The sequence below is a fragment of the Crotalus tigris genome, unplaced genomic scaffold (genome assembly GCF_016545835.1).
Source record: "Crotalus tigris isolate CLP2741 ecotype Arizona unplaced genomic scaffold, ASM1654583v1 scf7180000024472.5447098, whole genome shotgun sequence".
In the NCBI taxonomy this organism is placed as follows: domain Eukaryota; kingdom Metazoa; phylum Chordata; class Lepidosauria; order Squamata; family Viperidae; genus Crotalus; species Crotalus tigris.
In genome coordinates, this window is record NW_024100643.1 from 1,821,701 (window position 1) to 1,842,875 (window position 21,175).

Genomic DNA, 21,175 nt, shown 5'->3' on the forward strand with positions numbered 1-21,175 from the left:
ATGTCACCTCTGTTTCTTCTTTTCTTTAAACTAGCCAAACCCAAGTCCTGCAGCCATTCTTCATATGTTTTAGTTTCCAGGCCTTTAATCATTTTAGTTGTTTTTCTCTGAACTTTTTCCAAAGTCTCAACATCTTTTTGTAGTATGGTGACCAAAATTGGTTGCAGTATTCCAGGTGTGGTCTCACTAGGGTTTTATAAAGTGATACTAATACTTAGCGTGATCTTGATTCTATGCCTCTATTTATACAACCCAGGATTGTTTAGCTTTTTGGGCTGGTGCTGCACACTGCTGGCTCATAGTCAAGTGATCGTCCACTAGGAGTCCAAGATCCCTCTCACATTTATTGTTTCTGAGCCAGGTCTCATCTAATCTGTACTTATACCTTTGATTTTTCCTGCCTAAATGTAAAACTTTGCTTTTCTCCACATTAAAATAATGAATAGGACCCATTATTCAAGTTTGTCAATATCTTTTTGGATCCTGAGCTTGTCTTCTGGGGTGTTGGCTATTCCTGCCAGTTTGGTTCATCTGCAAATTTGATGAGTTCCCCTTCTATTCCCTCTTCTAAGTCATTTATGAAGATATTAAAGAGTACTGGGCCTAAGATGGAGCCGTATGGTACCCCACTGCTTATTTCTCTCTATATAATGTAATACCATTGAGGATTACTCACTGAGTATGATTTGTCAGCCAGCTACAGATCCATCTGGTGGTGATGTTGTCTATCCCACCTTTTTCTAGCTTACTAAGCAGCAGATTGTGGTCTACTTTATCAAATGCCTTACTGAAATCTAAGTATATTATGTCCACATTGTTTCACTGGTCTACTAACTTAGTCACTTTATCAAAGAATGAAATAAGATTGGCTTATCATGATCTGTTTTTAACAAACCCGTGCTGGCTACTGGTTATAACTTTGTTTGCTTCTAGTTGTTCTCAGATTTGTTTTTTTATTATCTTTTCCAGGATCTTCCCAGATATTGATGTTAAATTGATTGGTCTGTAGTTTCCTGGGTCTGTTTTTTTCCCCTTTCTTGCAGATGGGAACCACGTCAGCCCTTTTCCAATCCTCATGTACTTCCCCAGTGCTCCAGTGTTTATGAAAAATATGATGCAATGGTTCTGAGACAACATCTGCCAGCTCCTTCAGAACTCTGGGATGTAATCTGTCGGGTCCTGGGGATTTATATTAGTCAAGGTTGGATAGGTGTTCTGTTACAATTTTCTTGCTTATTTTAATTTTTGTTTCTAGTCTGCAGTAGTTTTTTTTGGTATGCTGGGCTATAATTTCTTTTTGTGTGAAGACTGATGCAAAGAATGAGTTAAGCAACTCTGCTTTTTCCCTACTGCCTATTACTTCCTTGCCATCTTCTCTCTTTAGTGGACGTACAGTTTCCTTGACCTTTTTCTTGTTATTAATATGTTGAAAGAAACTTTTTTTATTGTCCTTGATTTCTGTTGCAAGTTTTTGTTCATTCTAAGCCTTTGCTTTCCTGACTTCATCTTTGCATGTTCTGGCTGTCTACTGATAATCAGTCTTAATTATTTGTCCCTCTTTCCATTTTTTTGTACTTGTCCTTTTTGTCATTCAGCTTGTCAGAGAGAGCTTTGTGCAGCCCTGCTGATTTCTTGAATTTCTTGTTGGGTTTTTTTCAGTGGTATTGTGCTGGACTGGACTTTTATGATTGCATTTTTCAGAGTTTCCCACACTTCTTGGGTTGTTTTCCCTTTTAGGATTTTCATCCCTGGGATCTTTTCTAGGTTCCCTCTGAGTTTGTTAAAATCAGCTCTTTTGAAGTTTAAGACTCTGGCTGGATTATTTTCTGTTAGTTTATGTATGAATGAATGTAGCCACTATAATAAATTTGAGGTTTACAGAAATAGAATTCCAAGCAAAGCTTCTACTATTAACTCAATTTTATCTCTACAAATTGATAATGACAGTATCAACTTTTAGCATTTATATAGACAGGTTTTGTTCATGACGATCTAGCCCTAACTAGTTCTTTCCAGTCCCCCAATGTGCACTCATCGCCATGTAATTGAACTCATCCACTTTGTCTGGTCACCTTCTTCTTCTTTTTCCTTCCATCTTTCCCAGCATTAAAATCTTCTCCTGGAGTCAATTCTTCACATAATGTATATGAATTGGGTTAATTTGTATCTATCATTTCTGGCACACGTGAGAACTCTGGGTTGATTTGTTCAATGATTCATTTCTTTGATTGCTTGGCTGTCTGGTATCCTCAGGAGACAAACTTTAATTGCATGAATACAGGTAGTCCTCGACTTGCAACAGTCCATTTAGTGGTTGTTCAAAGTTACAACGGCACTGAGAAAAGAGACTTATGGCCATTTTTCACAGTTACGGCGAACCTTTGTTTCCCAAACAAAGTCAATGGGAAAGCAGATTCACTTAGCACTGTGTGACTAACTTATCAACTGCAGTGATTCACTTAACAACTGTGGCAAGAAAGGTCATAAAATGGGGCAAAACTCACTTAACAAATTCTCAATTAACAACCAACATTTTGGGTTCAATTGTGGTCGTAAGGCAAGGACTACCTGTATTCTGTCTACCCTGTTTCTTCAGAGTCCAACTTTTGCTTCCACAGACTGTCACAGGGAAAACTTTGCTTGCACTGTCCGTATCTTTGTAGTCAAGGACACATCATGGCGGCTGAATATCTTTTAGCAATGTGAAAAATATAATTTTGGCTTAAAATATTGTTTGGCTCAGAATTTATTTTAAGTCTATGGGACTTCATGGATGAGTGCACATTTATTTTAAAATATTTTTGAGGATTGTACACATATACCCACCCATCCTCACATATATATTTATGTAATTATTTGGTGACTTTTAAATGTTATATTAGCCAGCTAATATACAATATTCACTCCACGTTTAAAATATCAGAAGTATTGTTAAAATAAAACTGTTTTTAAGGACATGCAAAGTGACTTTTCCTTTGTCACTGAAGCATAGGCGTCCTTTCTTAGCCACAAAGATGCCTAGATGATGAAACATATAAAGTAATGTTGGAAAACGAGCTTTGTATTTTCATACTTTCAATCACAATGTTGCTTGTACGTATCTAAGTCTTGGTTCTTTGAGGTAGACCAGAGTTAGGAAACCAAAATTATGAATATTAAACTATTTTTATTACAGGGTTACAGTAACAGAATCTTGTAAGTCAGAAAACTCCTCCTCACTCCCTATCTTTATCTACAAGAGATCTAGGGTGGGTCAAATCTGAGATGTTCTTTTTCAAATTACATTTATGCTTTGGACACACGTCATTTATCTGATCACTGTCTTGCTTATGTTCCTCTTGTTCCTCAAGATTATTCTTACAACCTATCAGACTAAGGGATGGGACTGGAATTGCAGTGCCATGGCATACGTCACTTGTGGACACAGTGATACTCTCGGGAAGCTCTTCTTGTCTTTGCAATGTTGTGGCTCTGCAGAATTTGTGGTCAGTGAATTCTTCCACTGGTAGGAACACTTGTTTCACCCATCTCTGGATATCTATCTATTCTACCCTATTCTTATCTCTCTGCAGAGAATTTAAGTGTCCTGATCCTAATAATTGCATATTGACATTTTTTAAAATATACCTCCCCCTCTCCGCCACCATATGTAATTATTGTTATAGCTGCTGACAAAAGGGCCCGGCTGCAAAGAGGCGCATATATTGCTCTTTTAATATCACAGTTTACGCAGAGTATTGAAAACTAAAATACTCTGGAGCTTGGAGGCTCTTCTTTTAGCAGCAATCACCCAGATATTGTATAAAACAGAGAAATGTTCACAATCGGTAAATATCTATGGAGATTCTCAGTCATCCATTCAGTCAAAACTGAAGAAGCTTCTTGGATGAGAAGCAAAATGTCTTCAAGAAAAAGCAAAGAATGCCCAGTTGCCTTTTGAAAAAGCACTTTTGGGAAGACTCACAGTACATTCCCAGTGTGTATAGGAAGAAGGTAGCATGCGTTCATTTGTTTATGGAATATAGATGACAGGATTTTTATATCTATAGAAGTTATAGCAACTCCAGATATGGGGCTTAACTGAATGCTGAAGTTTGCATTCTCCTATTGGTCTCCTGGGGGGGAATACCAAATGACTCCTGGTGGTTCCTGCATGATCTCAGAGATCAGTAAAAAAAAATAGATTGAGGTTTGGAGCCTGAATAAGGTGGTGAAGTCGCAGTATGAAAAATCTCTACCTTATTGTGAAGAGCTCCCTCACAGCTTATATTAGAAAATTATTTAACTCATAGGATGTTCTCCTCTCCATCCTTTACAGATTTAATTTTTTTAGTTTAATCTTGGAAAACAGTGTGTTTAGTTTTGCTTTCTATCTGTCCCTTCTCCACTTTTTAAATGCTTATTGACACATTACACGTTACACGTTACCACCCAACTAGAAAAGGTTTAAAGCAGAACTGTATGATGCATATTTCCAAAGTTACTCTCAATAAATAGTTTTCTCCATTAAGCCTGGATAATACACCTTTTACTGCATGAGATGAAGTCACCATCAACCATCTCAATCAAGAGAATGATCTCTTTGCTTTGGGCAATCTTCCAAAGCTGAATGGGAAAAATTGGAGGAAAAAAACTCTCTAACAAAGCCATCCCAGTATTTGCATATTATAATCAAATTCTACATTTAGAACCCTGCATGGATTTGAAACTGTAATTGTGTGATTTGATTTTTTATACTATTTATATTTTTAATGGACAAGAATATGTAGCCTTACTCTGAGTGTAAGTAAAACCAATTACCACGTTTCAAATTAATTACATGTTGAGATTGTCTGTATGTGTACAGTCTAAGTCTAAGTTAGCAATTTCCTTTACTTCCCTTCCCACCCACCCAAAAACTTGAAATGTTTTTTTTTCAAATTCTTGTGTCATATTAAATTAAAGCTTCTCTGTTGTTCAATACCATTATTTTGCTTTCTTCACAGAATTTCACAGAGGGTACAAATCCTAATCTTAATCCTACTATTTATTTTTCAGATGTTTCAGATGTTAATGGAAAAAAATCTAAGAACAAGAGTCATTGATTTCATCCTCAATGTCAAAATAGTAACAAGATAATATTTTTGATTTTTAAATTAATAAGTAACCCTAAGTTAAGTTGCTAAGTAACCCCAGAATTTTGAAATTAATTCAGAAGGAACAACTTTTCCAATATTCAACTTTAGAGCATCCAGTGATCTTCACCATAACAGCAATAAGCACAAAATGGGACTAAAACTGTGTGCCAAATAGTGAGCTATTCTGAAATTACTAATCAGTTGAATGCTTCATTGTTTATTCATTAGATTTTTATCCCTCCTTTTGTACAAGGCTCAATGGGACATACATAGTGCTCTTTCCCATTTTTTTTCACCACAACCAAAGCCCTGCAAAATAAGTTGGGTGAGAGTGTGACTGGCTCAAATTCACCTAGCCACCTTCAATGGTTGAGGCTTGACAGGATCTATCAGACCAGGGGTACCAACCATTACCAGTCAGAAGATATAACACAGCTCTTCCATCCCTCCTTTCCTTAATAACTTGTTGGATATTTTTTCATAAAAATTAAAGGCCATCTGTATCTGCAAATCCAGGAAGTCTGCAAATGAGAGAGACATAGTTCTTCCAAATAATCTACTTTTCTGCCTCTAGATTTCTGAAAGCATCATGAAAACAAAGCAAATCTTGAGACAACTGTTCCTAATACAGTTGTTAAAACAATGAGGCTACAGCTAGTACTAGAACTGGTGTGTTCACTTGGTGAACTTACACTGCTCAGAGACCTGATTAGGGAATTGGAGCTTGTGCTTTCTGGCCTGACATGTAGGTGGACAAGTATTTCTGGCTTCACCTCTTGGTTTTGTGCTCAAACTCTCTTTACCTCAGAATAAGGATTTAGAGTGCTCATCAAGATACTGAATGGGTTAACCATATCCTCTTGCAATTGTGATTCCTTTGCCCATTCCTGATTTTCTATTGGATATTAGCAGTTGGAAGTTAGAGCATGTCAGGGATCCCCTCCAATGACAGCCTACATAGTCCAGCCTTCTTCTGTAGCAACACTCCTTTGCAACAAATCTTGTCACTCCAGCAGAAAGAAGCCAAAACATCCAAGCACGAAGGAAGCTACTGCATCTGATGTCAATTATAAAAAGGGAATTACTTTCATTTAATGGGGTAACTGCATCTCCATTTGGAAGAACTTGGTAAGGTGCATCCAACCAGAAGTGTTTGATACACTTCAGAAGTGCCTGAAACATTAAGAGGGAAACACCTTTCTTGTTTTTATCAGTTCCATTTTAAATGAAATGAATGGCCAAAACGTGAAATTCATCTATCTTAATATCTTTTACTATGCTTTTAATGGTATCCTTCATGGAACAAATGATGCAGCCGCCATAGCAGGCAACTTCAGGGCCCCGACTTTGACCTTTCTTGTTCTATTAATACATACTTTAATCTAAAACATTATTATTTGTTATTAAAATTTAACTTACTTGTGATGAGTCTGGGTAGCTTACAAAAATAAAACCCCAAATACAAATCCAACACTACCACCCCTCCTGGCACAGTATTCAAACACATTTGATCAGCTCCATGTCAACTCAGGATCCTGTTGGCAAAACCATATCTTCAGGACCTTTTGGAAGAGTACAAGATGGGGAAGAATCTTATCTCCATGGGAATGATGTTCCACAAGGAGGAAACAAGCACAGAAACAACTCTTTTTCTTGGTCCCACTAGGGGAATTTCATTGATGAAGGAGACCTGTAAAATACCTGGCCTCCCTCCCTGGTGAGTGGGGTAGATAAAATTAGGAAAAGATCCCAAATATGATCTTATATTTATGGAATTTCAACACTTCTGAGGATAACTCCTGGGGACAGTTAAGGCCACTAAGTAGTCTTTCCCCCTTTCCCTTACACACATCTATTCCTATGCCCCCTTTTCTACGTATTATGAGATTTTGATAGCCCCAGACTTAACTTTGCAATTATTAATTTTGGGGGAAGGTGACCACTTATAGTGAGAAAGACCATGATGCAAAAATGACAGAAAAAAGAAAAAAACACAAAATACTTAGAAACACAGGAGATTTAACATTAAAACATGCACTTTATTCAACTTACATTTCAGTATTTTCAAGTCATGACTTATTTTAGAAGAAAATATTATTAAACTGTAAAAGTGAACTAAAGGATTGCTTATGAAATAAAGCTATAACTATCTGATAAGAAAAACAATTTTTAAAATAACACTATTTGCATACCAGAGTTTACTCTATTCTCAGATCTAATTAGCAAGAACCTTCATTCACCTTTTCACTGACACCAGATGTTTTGCAATCTATCCTTATTTGTAACATTTTGTTCTAATGCTTTCAAGTCAGGCTCTGCACACTGGATCTGGGTAAGAAAGATTGGGGAAATGTTTTTAAATATTTGTTAAATAAACAAAGTGGGACTAGCTGCCTAGAATGGGATTTCTCTAGGCAATCTACAATAACAAAAAGGAAGAAAAATGAAAAGGCACATAAACAAAAATAGAATTATAGAACAATGAAGCAAACAATGACGAAGAAATACAATGAGAATAAATACATAAAATACGGTAACTAAAAAGATGGATGGTGGAGAGCAGAGAGCAAGGGGGGGGGGAGGTGGAGTCTGCCATCTATCTAGCAGCCACCTCCACCACAAGAATATCCACTGCTTGCTCTACATCCTTCTGGTGTTGTTTCCAGTCTCCATTTTCATTGCTGCTGGTTGACACCTAAGAGTCTTCCATAAAATAAAACTGAAATAGATAGTGGATAATGAAAAAGGGGCAAAACAGTGTAGTAAAAAAAACTAAATAGACAGTTTATGAAGTCTCCAGAACAGAACTTAGCTCCAAAGAGACTCCTTTTAAAGCAATTCCTACCCTTCTTCATACAGTGTAGGAGTTATTGTTTCATTCAGAAGTGTTTGGATATGACACCACCTTGCATGAAAGCTTGGGAGAAATTCCTGCATCCACATTTACTTCAGTCTTTTTCCAATAAGATCACTGGCAAAATACAACGCTATTTGGCAGAAGACAAAAGAATTTCCTCTTGGCTTCAAGAAGGCTGGAAGAAGCTGTGATTACCAGTTTGATATATGTTAACTCTATTGAACACTTCCCAGAGACAAGTAAGCCTCCTCTGCCTATATTATGCTGCCTGGAAATATTCCAAGCAGAAATTACTTTTGGAAAATATGCAATACCTCTCACTTGATTCCTGTTCTGTTCAGGAGGAATTCAACTGAAGGCAGAGAAAAAATAACCAGAGCCTCTATTCTGCCCTGCAAATGAGATGAGCTATAAGCAGGAATACATTTCTTCTTTTGGGTTCAGCGCTGCATTGAGTCTTTGTCATGTTGTTCAAAATGTAATGATATGCATTTAACATAATTATTCTCCATGCATTCAATATTTTCCCTGTTTATCACATTAAACATAATTCAGGAACAGCTTCTGAAATGACTGTGAGGGAGAGCATCCAAGGCTCTTGCAGCTGCATGGACATCAGGTTTGGCATCCTTTAGCTATACAGATAGTCTTCATAATTACAATTCTAAGTTGTGATGGTCACAAAGCAAATTGTCATGTGACTCTTGTATGACTGCAGAAAGCTGCCAAAGGCTGTAAATGCAGGTCAGTTGCTGAGCACCAAAGTGTGGTCACATGACCACGGGGAGAAGTGCCCATTGGAAATGGGTCACAAATAACTCCTGGGGGATTATTGTAAAGTCAAATGGCCACTAAGCAACTAATAGTAAGTTGAGGACTTCTTGTATTTCAGGTGCCATATTTCAACTGTCAATAATCCCTGCTGCTCTTTGTTCACTCATCCATTCCTTTCACTGTTTTTAACAAAAAAATGATAAGGCAAGCTTTGGAAAATTAGATCCATAAAATATCGCTCAGATCTAACAAGCAAGAAATGGGATAAAAAGAGCCAAACTAGGAGAATGTGTAGTATTTTATGAATGCCCTTTTACTGCACTGTAATGAGTTAATTTCTTTTTTCCCCTTTTTCCATATTTCTTTTTTCCATATTTCTTCTGCTAGTTCTTTCCATCTTTTAAGCTAAAATCCACCCATTCCCTGGAAGGGATTTCAAAAATATATGTAAAACTGGCTCTGTTTGTTAACAATCCAAGAACTAGACCAAGACATTTCCTTTACAGGAAAGTTTTTTAAACTCAGCTGAATGGATTGCAGTTACTCGGTTCTACAGCTTGGAGATTCCATTCAGTTGTAACATGCCTTCATTATCTATTTGTGCCAAGGAAAATTATAGATACATTTTTTACAGAGCTTTACTTCATTAGATCAAAGCATACATAAAATAGGTCAAGCAGGATATTGTATTTGTCAAGTATTGTTCTAGAACTGAATATCCTAGAGTTTGATACTTTTAAAAAGATAATTTCCAGATCTTGTTAATAATATTTCCTCTAATTATAATTTAAAAGAAAACCTTCATCATCTATATATACAGCATTTCTATTGATTCCTCCACCTATTACTCTATATTTGCCCCCTCAAACATTTATGTGCATAAAAACTGGACTGGAACAAGTTATAAAGGAAACTATTGCTACCATAATTATGAGTGCCATTCTTCAGAATTTGGAGACTTTGGATTTTATTTTGAAGAAAACAATCCTATTAGCATTTAAAATCCACAATTTTTAATATAAATGATGGTTAGAGAGCCTAAATATTGATATTTGAACCAAGAACTTTTTAACATTTATATTTTATTGTGTTTTACTAATCTAGGTGAAATATTAATATATATTGCTAGTCCATATAAGATATTCCAGATGATAAATAGGTAAATCCACAGTCTATTTTATCATAGTAGTTATCACACATTTTTACCACAGTTCTAGAACTGTTAATTGTTGTAACTGATGTTGCAAAACTGTTTCAACAAAGAACCCAGATAGGTGTCCTTCAGTGAGTTGAACTACAGCCCAGAAATTGTAAATGGGATTATTTTAAATTAAAAAAAAGCCACTTAGGATAACTCTGATAAGGTTAGAACAATGCTTTAGTATTACATGTTACAATGCCAAGGGCTAAAAATGTATCTTTATGAAAAAATAAAGTTTGGGGTAAACAGCAGATCTTGACAGCACCAACTCCAAGGCTTTAACTTCCACTTAGAACTGAAGCAAGGTTTTGAAATCTGTGTTCTGTAATTGTTTTGTATTTATTTTCTTCCTTCATCCCTTCCTTTTAATTTCTTTGCAGACATACAGCTAGTATTTGAAGTATTGCTATTGTTGTTATTTGCTCAAATATTTAATAATGTTTAGACTTGGGTGGGATGGATTTATAATTGCAATAATATTTAATACATAATGCTAATTATTTTGTTTTAAAATAGAGCTTTTAGGTGGGAAAGACCAAGAAAATAAAAAAGTAATATTTTGCTTGTAATTGTCACATTCTTACAAAAATCAGTGTGTCTCATCTTCTGAAAGTGCAGGGGACAAGAAATTCAGATGAAACCCCTCTAGATTAGGGAAGAAGTCTCAGTATCAAATGAATACTCTCAAACTATCCTTACAACACACTAGCTGAAGTGCCTCCTACTGAGCTCACTCATTCAGCTTTCTTTTTAACAGAAAAGTTAAAATTAAAATGTAAGGCCCGGATTGTACAGGAGACAGGTGCTGCAACACACCCTTTTTTGCCCCACACAATTGGGCCATCTCATTGGAATCCTTGCTGGGCCTGCTTCTCTGGCTTTTGGGAACTCTTCCCACCTCCCCCTCGCCTGCATCAGCTCTCCCCGGGGCAAAGAGAGTGGCAGGCGAGAGAGAAGTGGGTGTGGGAAAGGAGCAGGTGTCTTAGGCATTTGGCAGCCACTCAATGGACAAGCCAAGTTGCACAAAATGCAGCCGGCAGACGCAGCCATTGCTTGAGGGATTTCCACACAGGAATGAAGTTTCTCCTGCACACACACAACCTGGCATATATACTGAGAGACATGTAGGCCTACTCATCTTTAGTGCCTGTCTGTCTTCTCCAGAAAATGAAATGTCACTATTATACGATAGCCATTTAGAAACAAAAAATGAGGCAAGAGACACTGTTTTGTTTTGCATTATTAAGGCCTTATATATATGCTATGTTGAATGTGTACATTCAAAATTTAAAATAAAGACAATCATGTTAAAGCACTGTATCTTGCCATAACGAAGAAACCTTTGACCAAGGGACCAATTTGCTAGTCAATATGCTGCTTAAAGGAAGGGCAGATCCAATCTTTTCTGCTGTTCTTTTATTTTTTTTAAACCAGACTTAAACAGGAATAATCCTTTGAATAGAGGATAGGAATCTATAAAGACAGAGGCAATTTATTTCTGGAGCCAGACAAGCAATAATGTATTTTGAAGTGGAGAGTCTGGACTTGTTTTTTCTACGTACACAGCAGGTGAGGATTTTTCCAGCAAAGGTCATGTTCAGCAGGAAGAGGTATTTTCAAATATTAAGTGGCACCTGAGGATGGCCATTCTAGTGTAATCATGAGTGTCGTATGTATGTTGTATGTTTCCTTCAAAAATGCTTTTTACTAGAAATCCTTTCAGAAAGAAAAGGATCTATCAGCAAAGTTTAGGCTTATAACATGCCCTCCTTATTGTTGCCTTTTACTTTCCGAGACTGATTACTTCCAGGACAATATCCCACGATAAAGATCTTATAAGCTTAAACTTTGCTGATAGTTTCCTTCTGAAAGGATTTCTAGTGAAAAGCATTTCTAAAGGAAACATACAACATACATACGACACTCATGATCACACTAGAGTGACCATCTAAGGTGCTTATGTGATTATTCAAATTGTGGCACAAAGTATGAGTTGTATGCAATCCTCATGTGCCACTTAATATTTGAAAGTAAAAGGCAACAACAAGGAGGGCATGTTTTGTCTCTCATCCCAGAGAATCTCTAGCTTAATTACAGGCATTTAGAGTCAGGGAGGAGTATAAACTCATTGATTTCAATATCTGCATTCTATCACAAGCAAGAAGGAAAATTAAGGAGCCTCTCAACACATACATGATGTCTTGTCCTTGTTATAGAACTTACACACATAGGCATATAAAATTAGGAAGAATTTCCTCATAAAAGCCTAACAGCTAATAAATTGCTTGAGTTTATCACATTTCATCCAATATTAATTTTTGGAGTGCCATTAAACTAAAACTCAGTTCTCAAATTAACCACTTTATTTACTCTCTCCCTCCCACTACCCTGCTTGCAACATACTCTGTTGGTGAAATCTGTTGTCACTAGTTGCCTTGGTTAATAGGAAGAAAGTTTTGTCGAACCCCATGCAGAGAATCTTCTTTTAGGATCATTAACTTGCACATCCCTAGCTAAAGTTTAACGAATGAAGCCCATCTAAACTTGTAAACGTAACTGCAACTGCTTGTAAGTGTTATAATTGCAGCCAAAAACTTTGTTGCTAAAGCTGGAGAGACTGAGAGAGTACATTAAAAGGAAAGAGCCAATATTTTCTCCCTCTTTTAGAAAAAAATATAGGATTCTTCCTTTGAGCTGAGTTAAGTTTTTAATGAGCATTTCCCAAGCAATTGTTTTTAGCTATTGCCTTCCTCTCTTGTTTTCTGGCCTGGACATGTCTGGACACCTTCATGTTATGAGGCTGCATGAGATCCCACATGATTTTGTTCTTTTCCTTAAAGGTCTTCCCTTCTGCCAATAGTATGAAATGCATAGCATACTGTGCAGGAAGAAGGGGCAGGAGCTGCCAAGAACATTGCCACCAGCCAGAAAGTGCATGTGTTAAATCCCCACTGGGTAACAGGCAGTGTGGTTGAACTTCCCAGATGGGGGCATTAATGAGAAAGAAAAATGGTAAGATTGTGAGGTGTAGGAAGTTGCTTTGAAGAATCAAAACAAATTGGGGGTGGGTTGAAGTATATTCTTGAGTAAATCACCCTAAATCAGATTTGCCTACAAAACTTCACTATCATATAGAATATAGTTAGCAGAGAATTACTATATCAGTTGGCATAGTATTGGACTTGTTACGTTTTAGAGGGAAACTACAAAACTGGGAGAAATATTTTGTTTTTATGGAAGTTAATGCTGTTGTTATAGTGAAGACAACTGTGTTCAAAATACATTTCCAAATTTTGATCTTAAAAAATATTTTAAGTATCAACCAGTCTTATCGTTTATGGCAAGCTCAAGTAGTCTGCTGAGAGATTAAGAGACGGGCACAAGGACATTACTGCTTTTTGTGCAAAATATACCTTTGCTCACTGGGACCAGAGTTTTATTCTTCTGAGTTTTCAGACTCATGCTGGAGCCCATCTTCAGAGAACTTCTCTCTCATTAGAATATGTGCTTTGGGCTATTCTATGCACAGTATTTATGTAATGCCTAGTTGTGTGTGGCTTTTTAGTTGGTGATTGAAGATGGATGGCCAGTTATTAAGTTGTTGGGTGTTGTTTATTTGTGCTGCCAAATCCTTGGCTCCTAAGTAGCCGATAAGCTGGTGGTAAAATCAAGACTCCTGTTGACTGACAAGGTGGCTGTTTTCCAGGCTTCAATCAGTTCCCTGGCTACTTTTGTACCTGCTCGACCAACAATCTTAGTAGCTAAGAAATTGAATGTATGTCCTTGTTCATTGCAATGTAAGGCTACCAATGAATTCAGGTCTCCTCATCTGACTGCTCCCTTGTGTTCTTGCAATCTTCTCTTCTTCCTCATCTGTCCTACATAGTCACAAGGGCAACCTATGCATGTCACGGGGCAATCATATTTATAGGGCAACTCATCCAATGTCCCCATGACTATGTAGGACAGACAGAAAAAAATGAACCACCAAATTGCAAAGACACAAGGGAGCGGTCAGACGAGGAGACCCAAACTGATTGGTAGCCTCACATTGCAATGAACAAAGACATAATTCAACTTCGCAAACTACTAAGATTGTTGCCGAGCAGGTACCAAAGTAGCCAGGGAAATGATTGAAGCCTGGAAAACGGGCCCTTTATCAGTCAACAGAAGTACTGTTTACCACCAGCTTATCAGGTACTTATGAGCCAAGGACTTGGCAGCACAAATAAACAGCAGTCAACGACTTAATAACCAGCCATCAACACCTCAGTCAACAACTAAAAAACTACCCACAACCAGGCATCACATAATACTGTGCATAGAATAGCCCAAAACATCCATTCTGGTGAGAGAGAAGCTCCCTGAGGATGGGTTTCAGCACAAGTCCAAAAACTCAGAAAACTAAACCTCTGGTCCCAGTGACCGACCCAGATTGAATCCTGCAACATTATCCTGGGACATGTATATTTGCCTTCATTCGTGAAAATATACCTCAAGCACTTACCTGGCTCAAAAAGAATTACTAGCAATCCAGAGTATACAGTATGGTGCAGCCCTTCCACATTCAGTTTCTGAGCAGAAATCTGCATATTTCTATCCAAATTAAAAAAACAAGTACAAATAAGATTTTTTTAATGCTTCTATTATTTTGCTTGCACAACACGTAATAGCAATTTGCAAGAATTTGCACATGATGTCTGACATAAAGGCCACATCTGAAACAAAAATTGTTCTAGGATCAGATCTTAAATCAGATCTGATTTAATTGTAGAACCTGGTTAAATTTGTGAGTCAGTTCTGTGAGCAAAAGTTAAATCACTTTTTATACAGCTGGAAATCAAGACTGGTATTAACGTAAGTGAAAGATAGCCTCAATTTACAATAACCAATTATAACCAATTCATGTGCTTGAACTAGTTTGCCATCTGCTATAGTAAGAATGCAACAAACAAAACAAAACAAAAACACATCCTTAATTGCTGAATTTGCCCTGAGGCAATCAGAAACTGAGTCCTAACCCAGCACTTTAGTACATACTTCCCTTGCAAAGAAACCTTAAAGTAGGGAAAAAGATTTGGAGGACTGAGAAAACATACATTTTTAAAGTGTGCGTACAGAAAAAGTGCTAGCCATTTCTACTCGATCAACACAACATGAATTTTCTCCCTTATTTTAAGGAAATCCTCTCATTTCTGTGAAATTAAAGAAACATCCAATCATACAAAAGCATTCTAGATATTAACAGAACAGCATATTAATTATTAGAAAATATGGTATTTTCATCCTGCCCTATACCCAAAAATATTCAGGTGTCTTTTTTCAGTGGCAGGAAAAATATCATTTCCCAATTCCTTCAATTTGCACATTTCTCTATCTTCTCATTCTTTTTTCTTCTCAGAAAAGGAAATGGTCATATCTCCTGGAGACCAGATGCTTCATTTTTTATTGAAAATACAAACAATTTTAGAAAACCTATCTTTTAATAGAAATCTAAGCAAAACACTAGCTCCAAAGGCAAATATAAATCTATATTTCAGTTGGGACTTCAGAAAAATTTAAAGCTTGGATTATGTTATTCCATGTTACAATAATTTACAAGGGCCACCAACTGCCATAAAAAAAGCTAATCTACTTTTAAAGCCACCTGTATCCATAAGTAAGGATATGGTCTAGGATCTCTGCTTTGGGAACAGAGTGAGGTAGCTCTCTGAGATGCAAGCCAAGAATTCTACTCGTGATCCTCCCCCCCCCCAAAAAATCTAAACTGAGGTGTGGTTGACATTTTGCATACTAAGCTGGATTTACCATGTTACCTACTGAACTGGAACCAAACATGGGACGGTTAATATCCAAATCCCTAAATCTCTAAAAGCTTAAACTAAAGAATGAGGTTCCACTATAACCCTTTGTATGTTTGTGATTTTGTATATAGCAAAAACAAGAAACCTATCATTCAAATGAAAGGAGGCAAGGACTACATCCCTCCATTTGTAACTGTCCTCAAGATGCCACTTAACCCACCCACCTCTTTAACCATTCTTTTAACAGTATTTTCCTATATTTCCCAAACAAACAAACTGCTAAAGGCCTGGCCTTAACAAATTGTCCCCAAAATATCACCCTTTCCTCCTACAAAATAAATAACATCGCATTTAAGGACAGACTAAAGTTCATGTCAGAGGATGGATTGATCCTGTAGCCATGAGTAGGAAAGATCAAATTACAGACCCAGGAGTGACCATTATAGAGAAATAGGAAGAATTGGATATCCTTGAGAGAAGATGAAAAGAAAATGGCTCAATTAGGTTGAGAAGTAGCACTCGATGCGCTTCCCTCAGGTTCCCGTTTGATTTTAGCAGAAAGCTCTGTTCCAGTTTTAGCCTCTCCTTCTGCTTCTTCCTTGGCACCATCATGTGTCTTCATGTGCTTGCTTAGATGGTCACTTCTCATAAAGACTCGATTGCAAACAGGGCAGGTGAATTTTTTGGTTCCTGTATGGGTCTGAAGGTGCCTCTGCAATTCATCAGAGCGGGTGAAGCGCTTTCCACAGAACAACCAATTGCAGACAAATGGACGGTCACCACTGTGCCATCTCAAGTGAGCCTTCAAATGGGATGTCTTGGCATATGCCTTGCCACAACCAGGAATATGACAGTTATGGAGATGCTTCTTTTTGGAATTGTCAGGGCACTGGCCCACCCTTTCAGCTTCTTGACAGTTAGGACATCGGCAAACAGCTTGGCCAGAGCTCCGGGTCACTGAACGCCTTGAGCTTTTCGGCCTTCCACTACTATCACCAGCTTGCTCCATTGAGTGAGGCTCTTGAGTAGAATCTAGGGATTTGATAACTTCTTGATTCATGAGGTGTGGTGCTGAAGGCAGCAGATGATGAGGTGGACCACAGAGTTGATGTTCTGCAGAACCATAGCCACCCAATGCTGGCTGAAGACCACTTGTGTGGCTTGGTGGTTGGAGACCACTTTGAAGATCCATCCAGCTAGATCCAGCATGGAGATCCCACCATGGGTTGACATTATTGTCATCAGTGGTGTTGCCTGAATGTGTAGGTCTAAACCAAGGTTCATAATGCTGAGACATATCTGGCGTTGCTTGCAAAAGCTTAGAGTATGACCCGGGTGGCAGCTGGCTTTCGCTGTCCAGATCTACTCTTGAAGATCCATGCAGTTCGTAACCACTGTTACCCGAGTATTCCGTGTCAGGTGCAGCCAAAGGCAAGTGCTGGAGTTCTGTGGGTTGCAGAGGGGATGGGAAATCTCCCCCACTTTCTGGGCTGGTGTGAGGTTGATATGTCTGCAGAGGCTGCAGCTCCAAGTGGCTTGGAGAAGAACAAGGTGTCTCTGAGCACTGGTTGCCAAGAGAACCACAGACGGCTGTGAGCATTGCAGATCTCCCGTGGTAAGTAGGTTCTAAGACACACCTGAACATGAAAGAGGAAATAGGGAAGAAACAGAAGTAAGACATCACCACTCACAATATCCATGAATAAAAATTAACTCACTTTTAGTTAGCACAACCCAACTTTCTGGCTTGGGTTCCAACCCAAATGTTTTTGACAAAATGGAAAAGATGTGCCTAAAATGTAATTGAAACTTCTCAAATCTTAATGCATGTCAAGTTCATGGGAGTAATTTTGTGACTAAATTGTGTTATCACTTTTTGCCAATAATTATTTTCCTAAGGAAAAGCTCTGAATTCAAAATACATTGGGACTGATAAAAATTGGTTTGTATTATTGTGTTTAAAAGCTTGCCCTATTTTCAGTGTTCTGATGGATCTTTGAAAGTACACCTTTTACGCTGTCTGACAGTTGTTGAATAATAATTTGAGCTTTTCATCTGCAATGTTTGGAGAATTTGTACAAAGAACTATTCTAAAATAACAGTAGTTCTGGACAATTGAGCCAAGAATTTTCTTATATAAATCTCCTCCAGTATTAACTCTCTGGACAAACACATGAACTTTTTAAAACTTTCTCTTACATGAAAAACAAATACATTGCTGAACAAGATGAGTCTTTAAATTAAGTCCACTATAAAAGAACTTGTTGTAAAAGAACTATAGTTTGCAGTGCTGTTTACAATTACTGCTGAAACCTTCAGAAGAAGAAGAAAGCCAGTTTTTAAATATATCATTAGAAGAAAATGTGGAAGAAATCCCAAATCCAAAGATCAATGTCCTATAATGCTGAAATGTTCTGCTGAGTGCATATACTGTAAAGAAGTTATCCTAGACACTCCACTGAGAAATATGACCGTCTTTCTTTCCAAAAATTTGCTGCGTTCACACACTCCAGTCCTTTAAAGCCAGCAATGCCAAACTAGCAATTTCCTTCAAATAACTCTGATATGAACACCTGCCATAATATCCATAGCCCCTTGAAAGAACAACGGTTCTCAAGAGCCACTTCATACCATGATACTTCTAATCAAGTTAGCTATATATTTTCATGGTAGTTATCTTATATTTATCTTTAAAGGAAAAAAAACAAGCACTGTGGTAGAGATGGTTGTGGTAGGAGTATGGAGTGGAGAAAAGATTTAAACATAGTTTACTCTCTTTTCCTTCTTTAAAAGCCTCTCTTAGAGACAGACCCTCTAATCGTCAGCTTCTAAGAACAGATAACAATAATTATATCATCTATATGCAGTTCATTTAGTTGCACAACTCTCACTTCAGCCCAGAGGAAAGAGAAGGCTTGCCAAGTACCTAGAATACAAAATATTCAGTCTATATTTCTCTGGAGGGAGGGAGGGAGGAGGGAGGGAGGGAAAACCAATGCTGATCTGAATTGCTGAATTATCTTTGTCTTTCAAATATGTTTCAAATGTAATATAGAAGACGGACTTTAAAATGATGCAATTTCTCTCTCTCGCCCTCTCCTTCTCTCTCTCACACACACACAAACACACACAAAGACAAAACAGTGACTGTTCCATATAGAATGTTTACTCCTATCAGCTTTCAACCAATTACTCTAGATAGTCCAGAAAACAGATAAGATCAGAGTTGATGGAACTGCCCAAAGAATGCCTATCCCTTTCTCCAGAATACCATGCTCTGACTCATTGTGTTTCTGTGTGGAGAATTATGCTTCCTGTATTTGCACACACCTCAGAAATCTCATACTTCTATCTATGCCACGTCAGCTTTTGCCAACCTGATGCCCTTCAGCTTTAGTGGTTTACAACTTTTATGGAGAATGATGGGATTAGTAGTTAGGACTTCCCTCAGGTTGGGAAGGTCTAATCAGAGGAGAAACTGTTCTAATTTATCACTCTTCCATTCCTCCCTTTTTAGATCAAATCAAGTTGTTACCATAACTGACTAATCCTCCTCCTAAATTATTCCTCGTGCAAACAACCTGCTTGTGCAAGCAGTGAACACTCACATCCTTTTTGATGCCCAGGAGTATCATAACTCCACCTTTCTTCTTGTCTCAATCAAGGAGACAACACAAACAACAACAGAAGGGAAAGTAAAATGTCTCAATAGTTTATTTATTACATACTCAATAGTATATAATACATGGCTATTGGAAATACTAATTTGATTTGCTTTTATTGTAAATCTTAATCGTTTTGCATTTTAAAATCAATACATATAGAAATATTCAAAATTTGCATTCCTGCGAACTTTATTACTCACTACCTAATATGAATATCTGTAAAAATAATTATTATAGTATTTACAAAAACATGTAAATTCAGCAAAGCTCATATGAATATAAATGTATAAGGAGAAATGGACACATATTAATTTTTTTAGGAACTTTAAAGAGTTCACAAGATGTAGTAATAGAGAAAACAATTTAAAAATGGATAGAAACAATTATCGATTTCTCTGTGTCAGTTTAAATTTTAAACAGAACCAAAATATGCTGCTCATGAGATACATTACTTTCTATTTATTTGGAAGGAGAAACTATCCATTTTCTTTCTTACTTTACCCTTCAAGATCCTATTCTGAAAATACAATTACAGCAGAAGAAATTGGAACTACTATTACATTTGATAGATTTTCAGTAAACTGTTGAAGATTATTTTTATCCCAGTTACTAATCATAATTGGGATTTTGCATGATTGCATTAATGACTAACATCTCATCTGCAGTGTTCCTTTCCAATTTTATTTTTATTTATTAAATGCCACCTGTTTTAATATCTAACTCTTGAGCAGTGACTCTGGACAGCTTAAAATACAGTATTTTCTTTGTGTATTCAGAAATTATCTCTTTTCTCCAATTTATTCACTGGGACATAATCCCAAAGCTAATGTAGCAACTGATAGCAAGTTTATTTCATTTATTTTATTTTTCTTTCTTATGAAATTCTGGAAACTGTACTTGTGATGTAATGATGGCAATGACTGTGTTAAAAATGATCACCATGATGAATAAAAACTTAAAATATAAAAGAGCTGCTTTGCTGTAAAAGCTGGTCATTTGCTGAAATGACCAGTCTTATTTTTGTTTTTCAGAAATGCCTATAAATATTTGATTAGCGTGAGCTGACATTCTCCAGTGGAGTTCTAAGATAACTCTCTGTGGGAAGAATCCAGACCAATAGTAAGATAAGATAGATAACATAACCTTTTATTGTCATTTTTTTTTACTGTGGGCATAACTGCACACATCAAAAATGAAATTTCGAACCACTTGCCTCTGAAAATTTTTTTTTAAACCTCATATCTGCTTAAAATTTGCATGCTCTTATGTTACATACATACATGCAACCAGGAAGTTATTTAATAGACATCTCCTTAACCTTGTGACTTGCGCACCTTTTCAGTCTGCTACCCAAGCCTTATCATGTTTAGATGCATGATTTCTTCTTTTCCTTTTTACAGTTAATTTTTAAACTGATCTGACACTGGGAAATCCTTCTGAAAAAGAGGATATATGGTCACTCAACTATTGATGCATCACTATCAAAATACAATTTGGAGAGTAGTCACATATGTCACACTCTGCAACTGCTCTAATACAACCGGGAAATATAGAGTAGGATATTACATAACACCATAGGTTTGAAACCATTTTGCAGTAAGAGAAATGGAGTCTTTTGCAATATGAGAATGAAGATTGAAAGATAAAGACAATGATCCTTTATTGGAAAAATTCAGAATACAGAAGAATAAATTCTTTACCAATTAAACACTACAGATTTTATAAAGGTATTGTATTCTGTTTGGCCTGTAAATATG

General features: G+C 36.9%; 1 protein-coding gene across 1 annotated transcript in view; it reads right to left on the minus strand.

Moving 5' to 3' along the window:
• Positions 1-7,135: 7,135 nt before the first annotated feature.
• SP6 (Sp6 transcription factor) overlaps positions 7,136-21,175 on the minus strand; it is a 36,109-nt gene continuing 22,069 nt past the window's right edge. The window contains exons 2-3 of the mRNA XM_039333238.1: positions 14,457-17,390; positions 7,136-7,836 (exon numbers count right to left, since the gene is read on the minus strand). Coding sequence (XP_039189172.1) covers positions 16,250-17,353 — 1,104 coding nt within the window. The 5' untranslated portion in view covers positions 17,354-17,390 and the 3' untranslated portion in view covers positions 7,136-7,836; positions 14,457-16,249. The remainder of the gene's footprint in view (positions 7,837-14,456; positions 17,391-21,175) is intronic.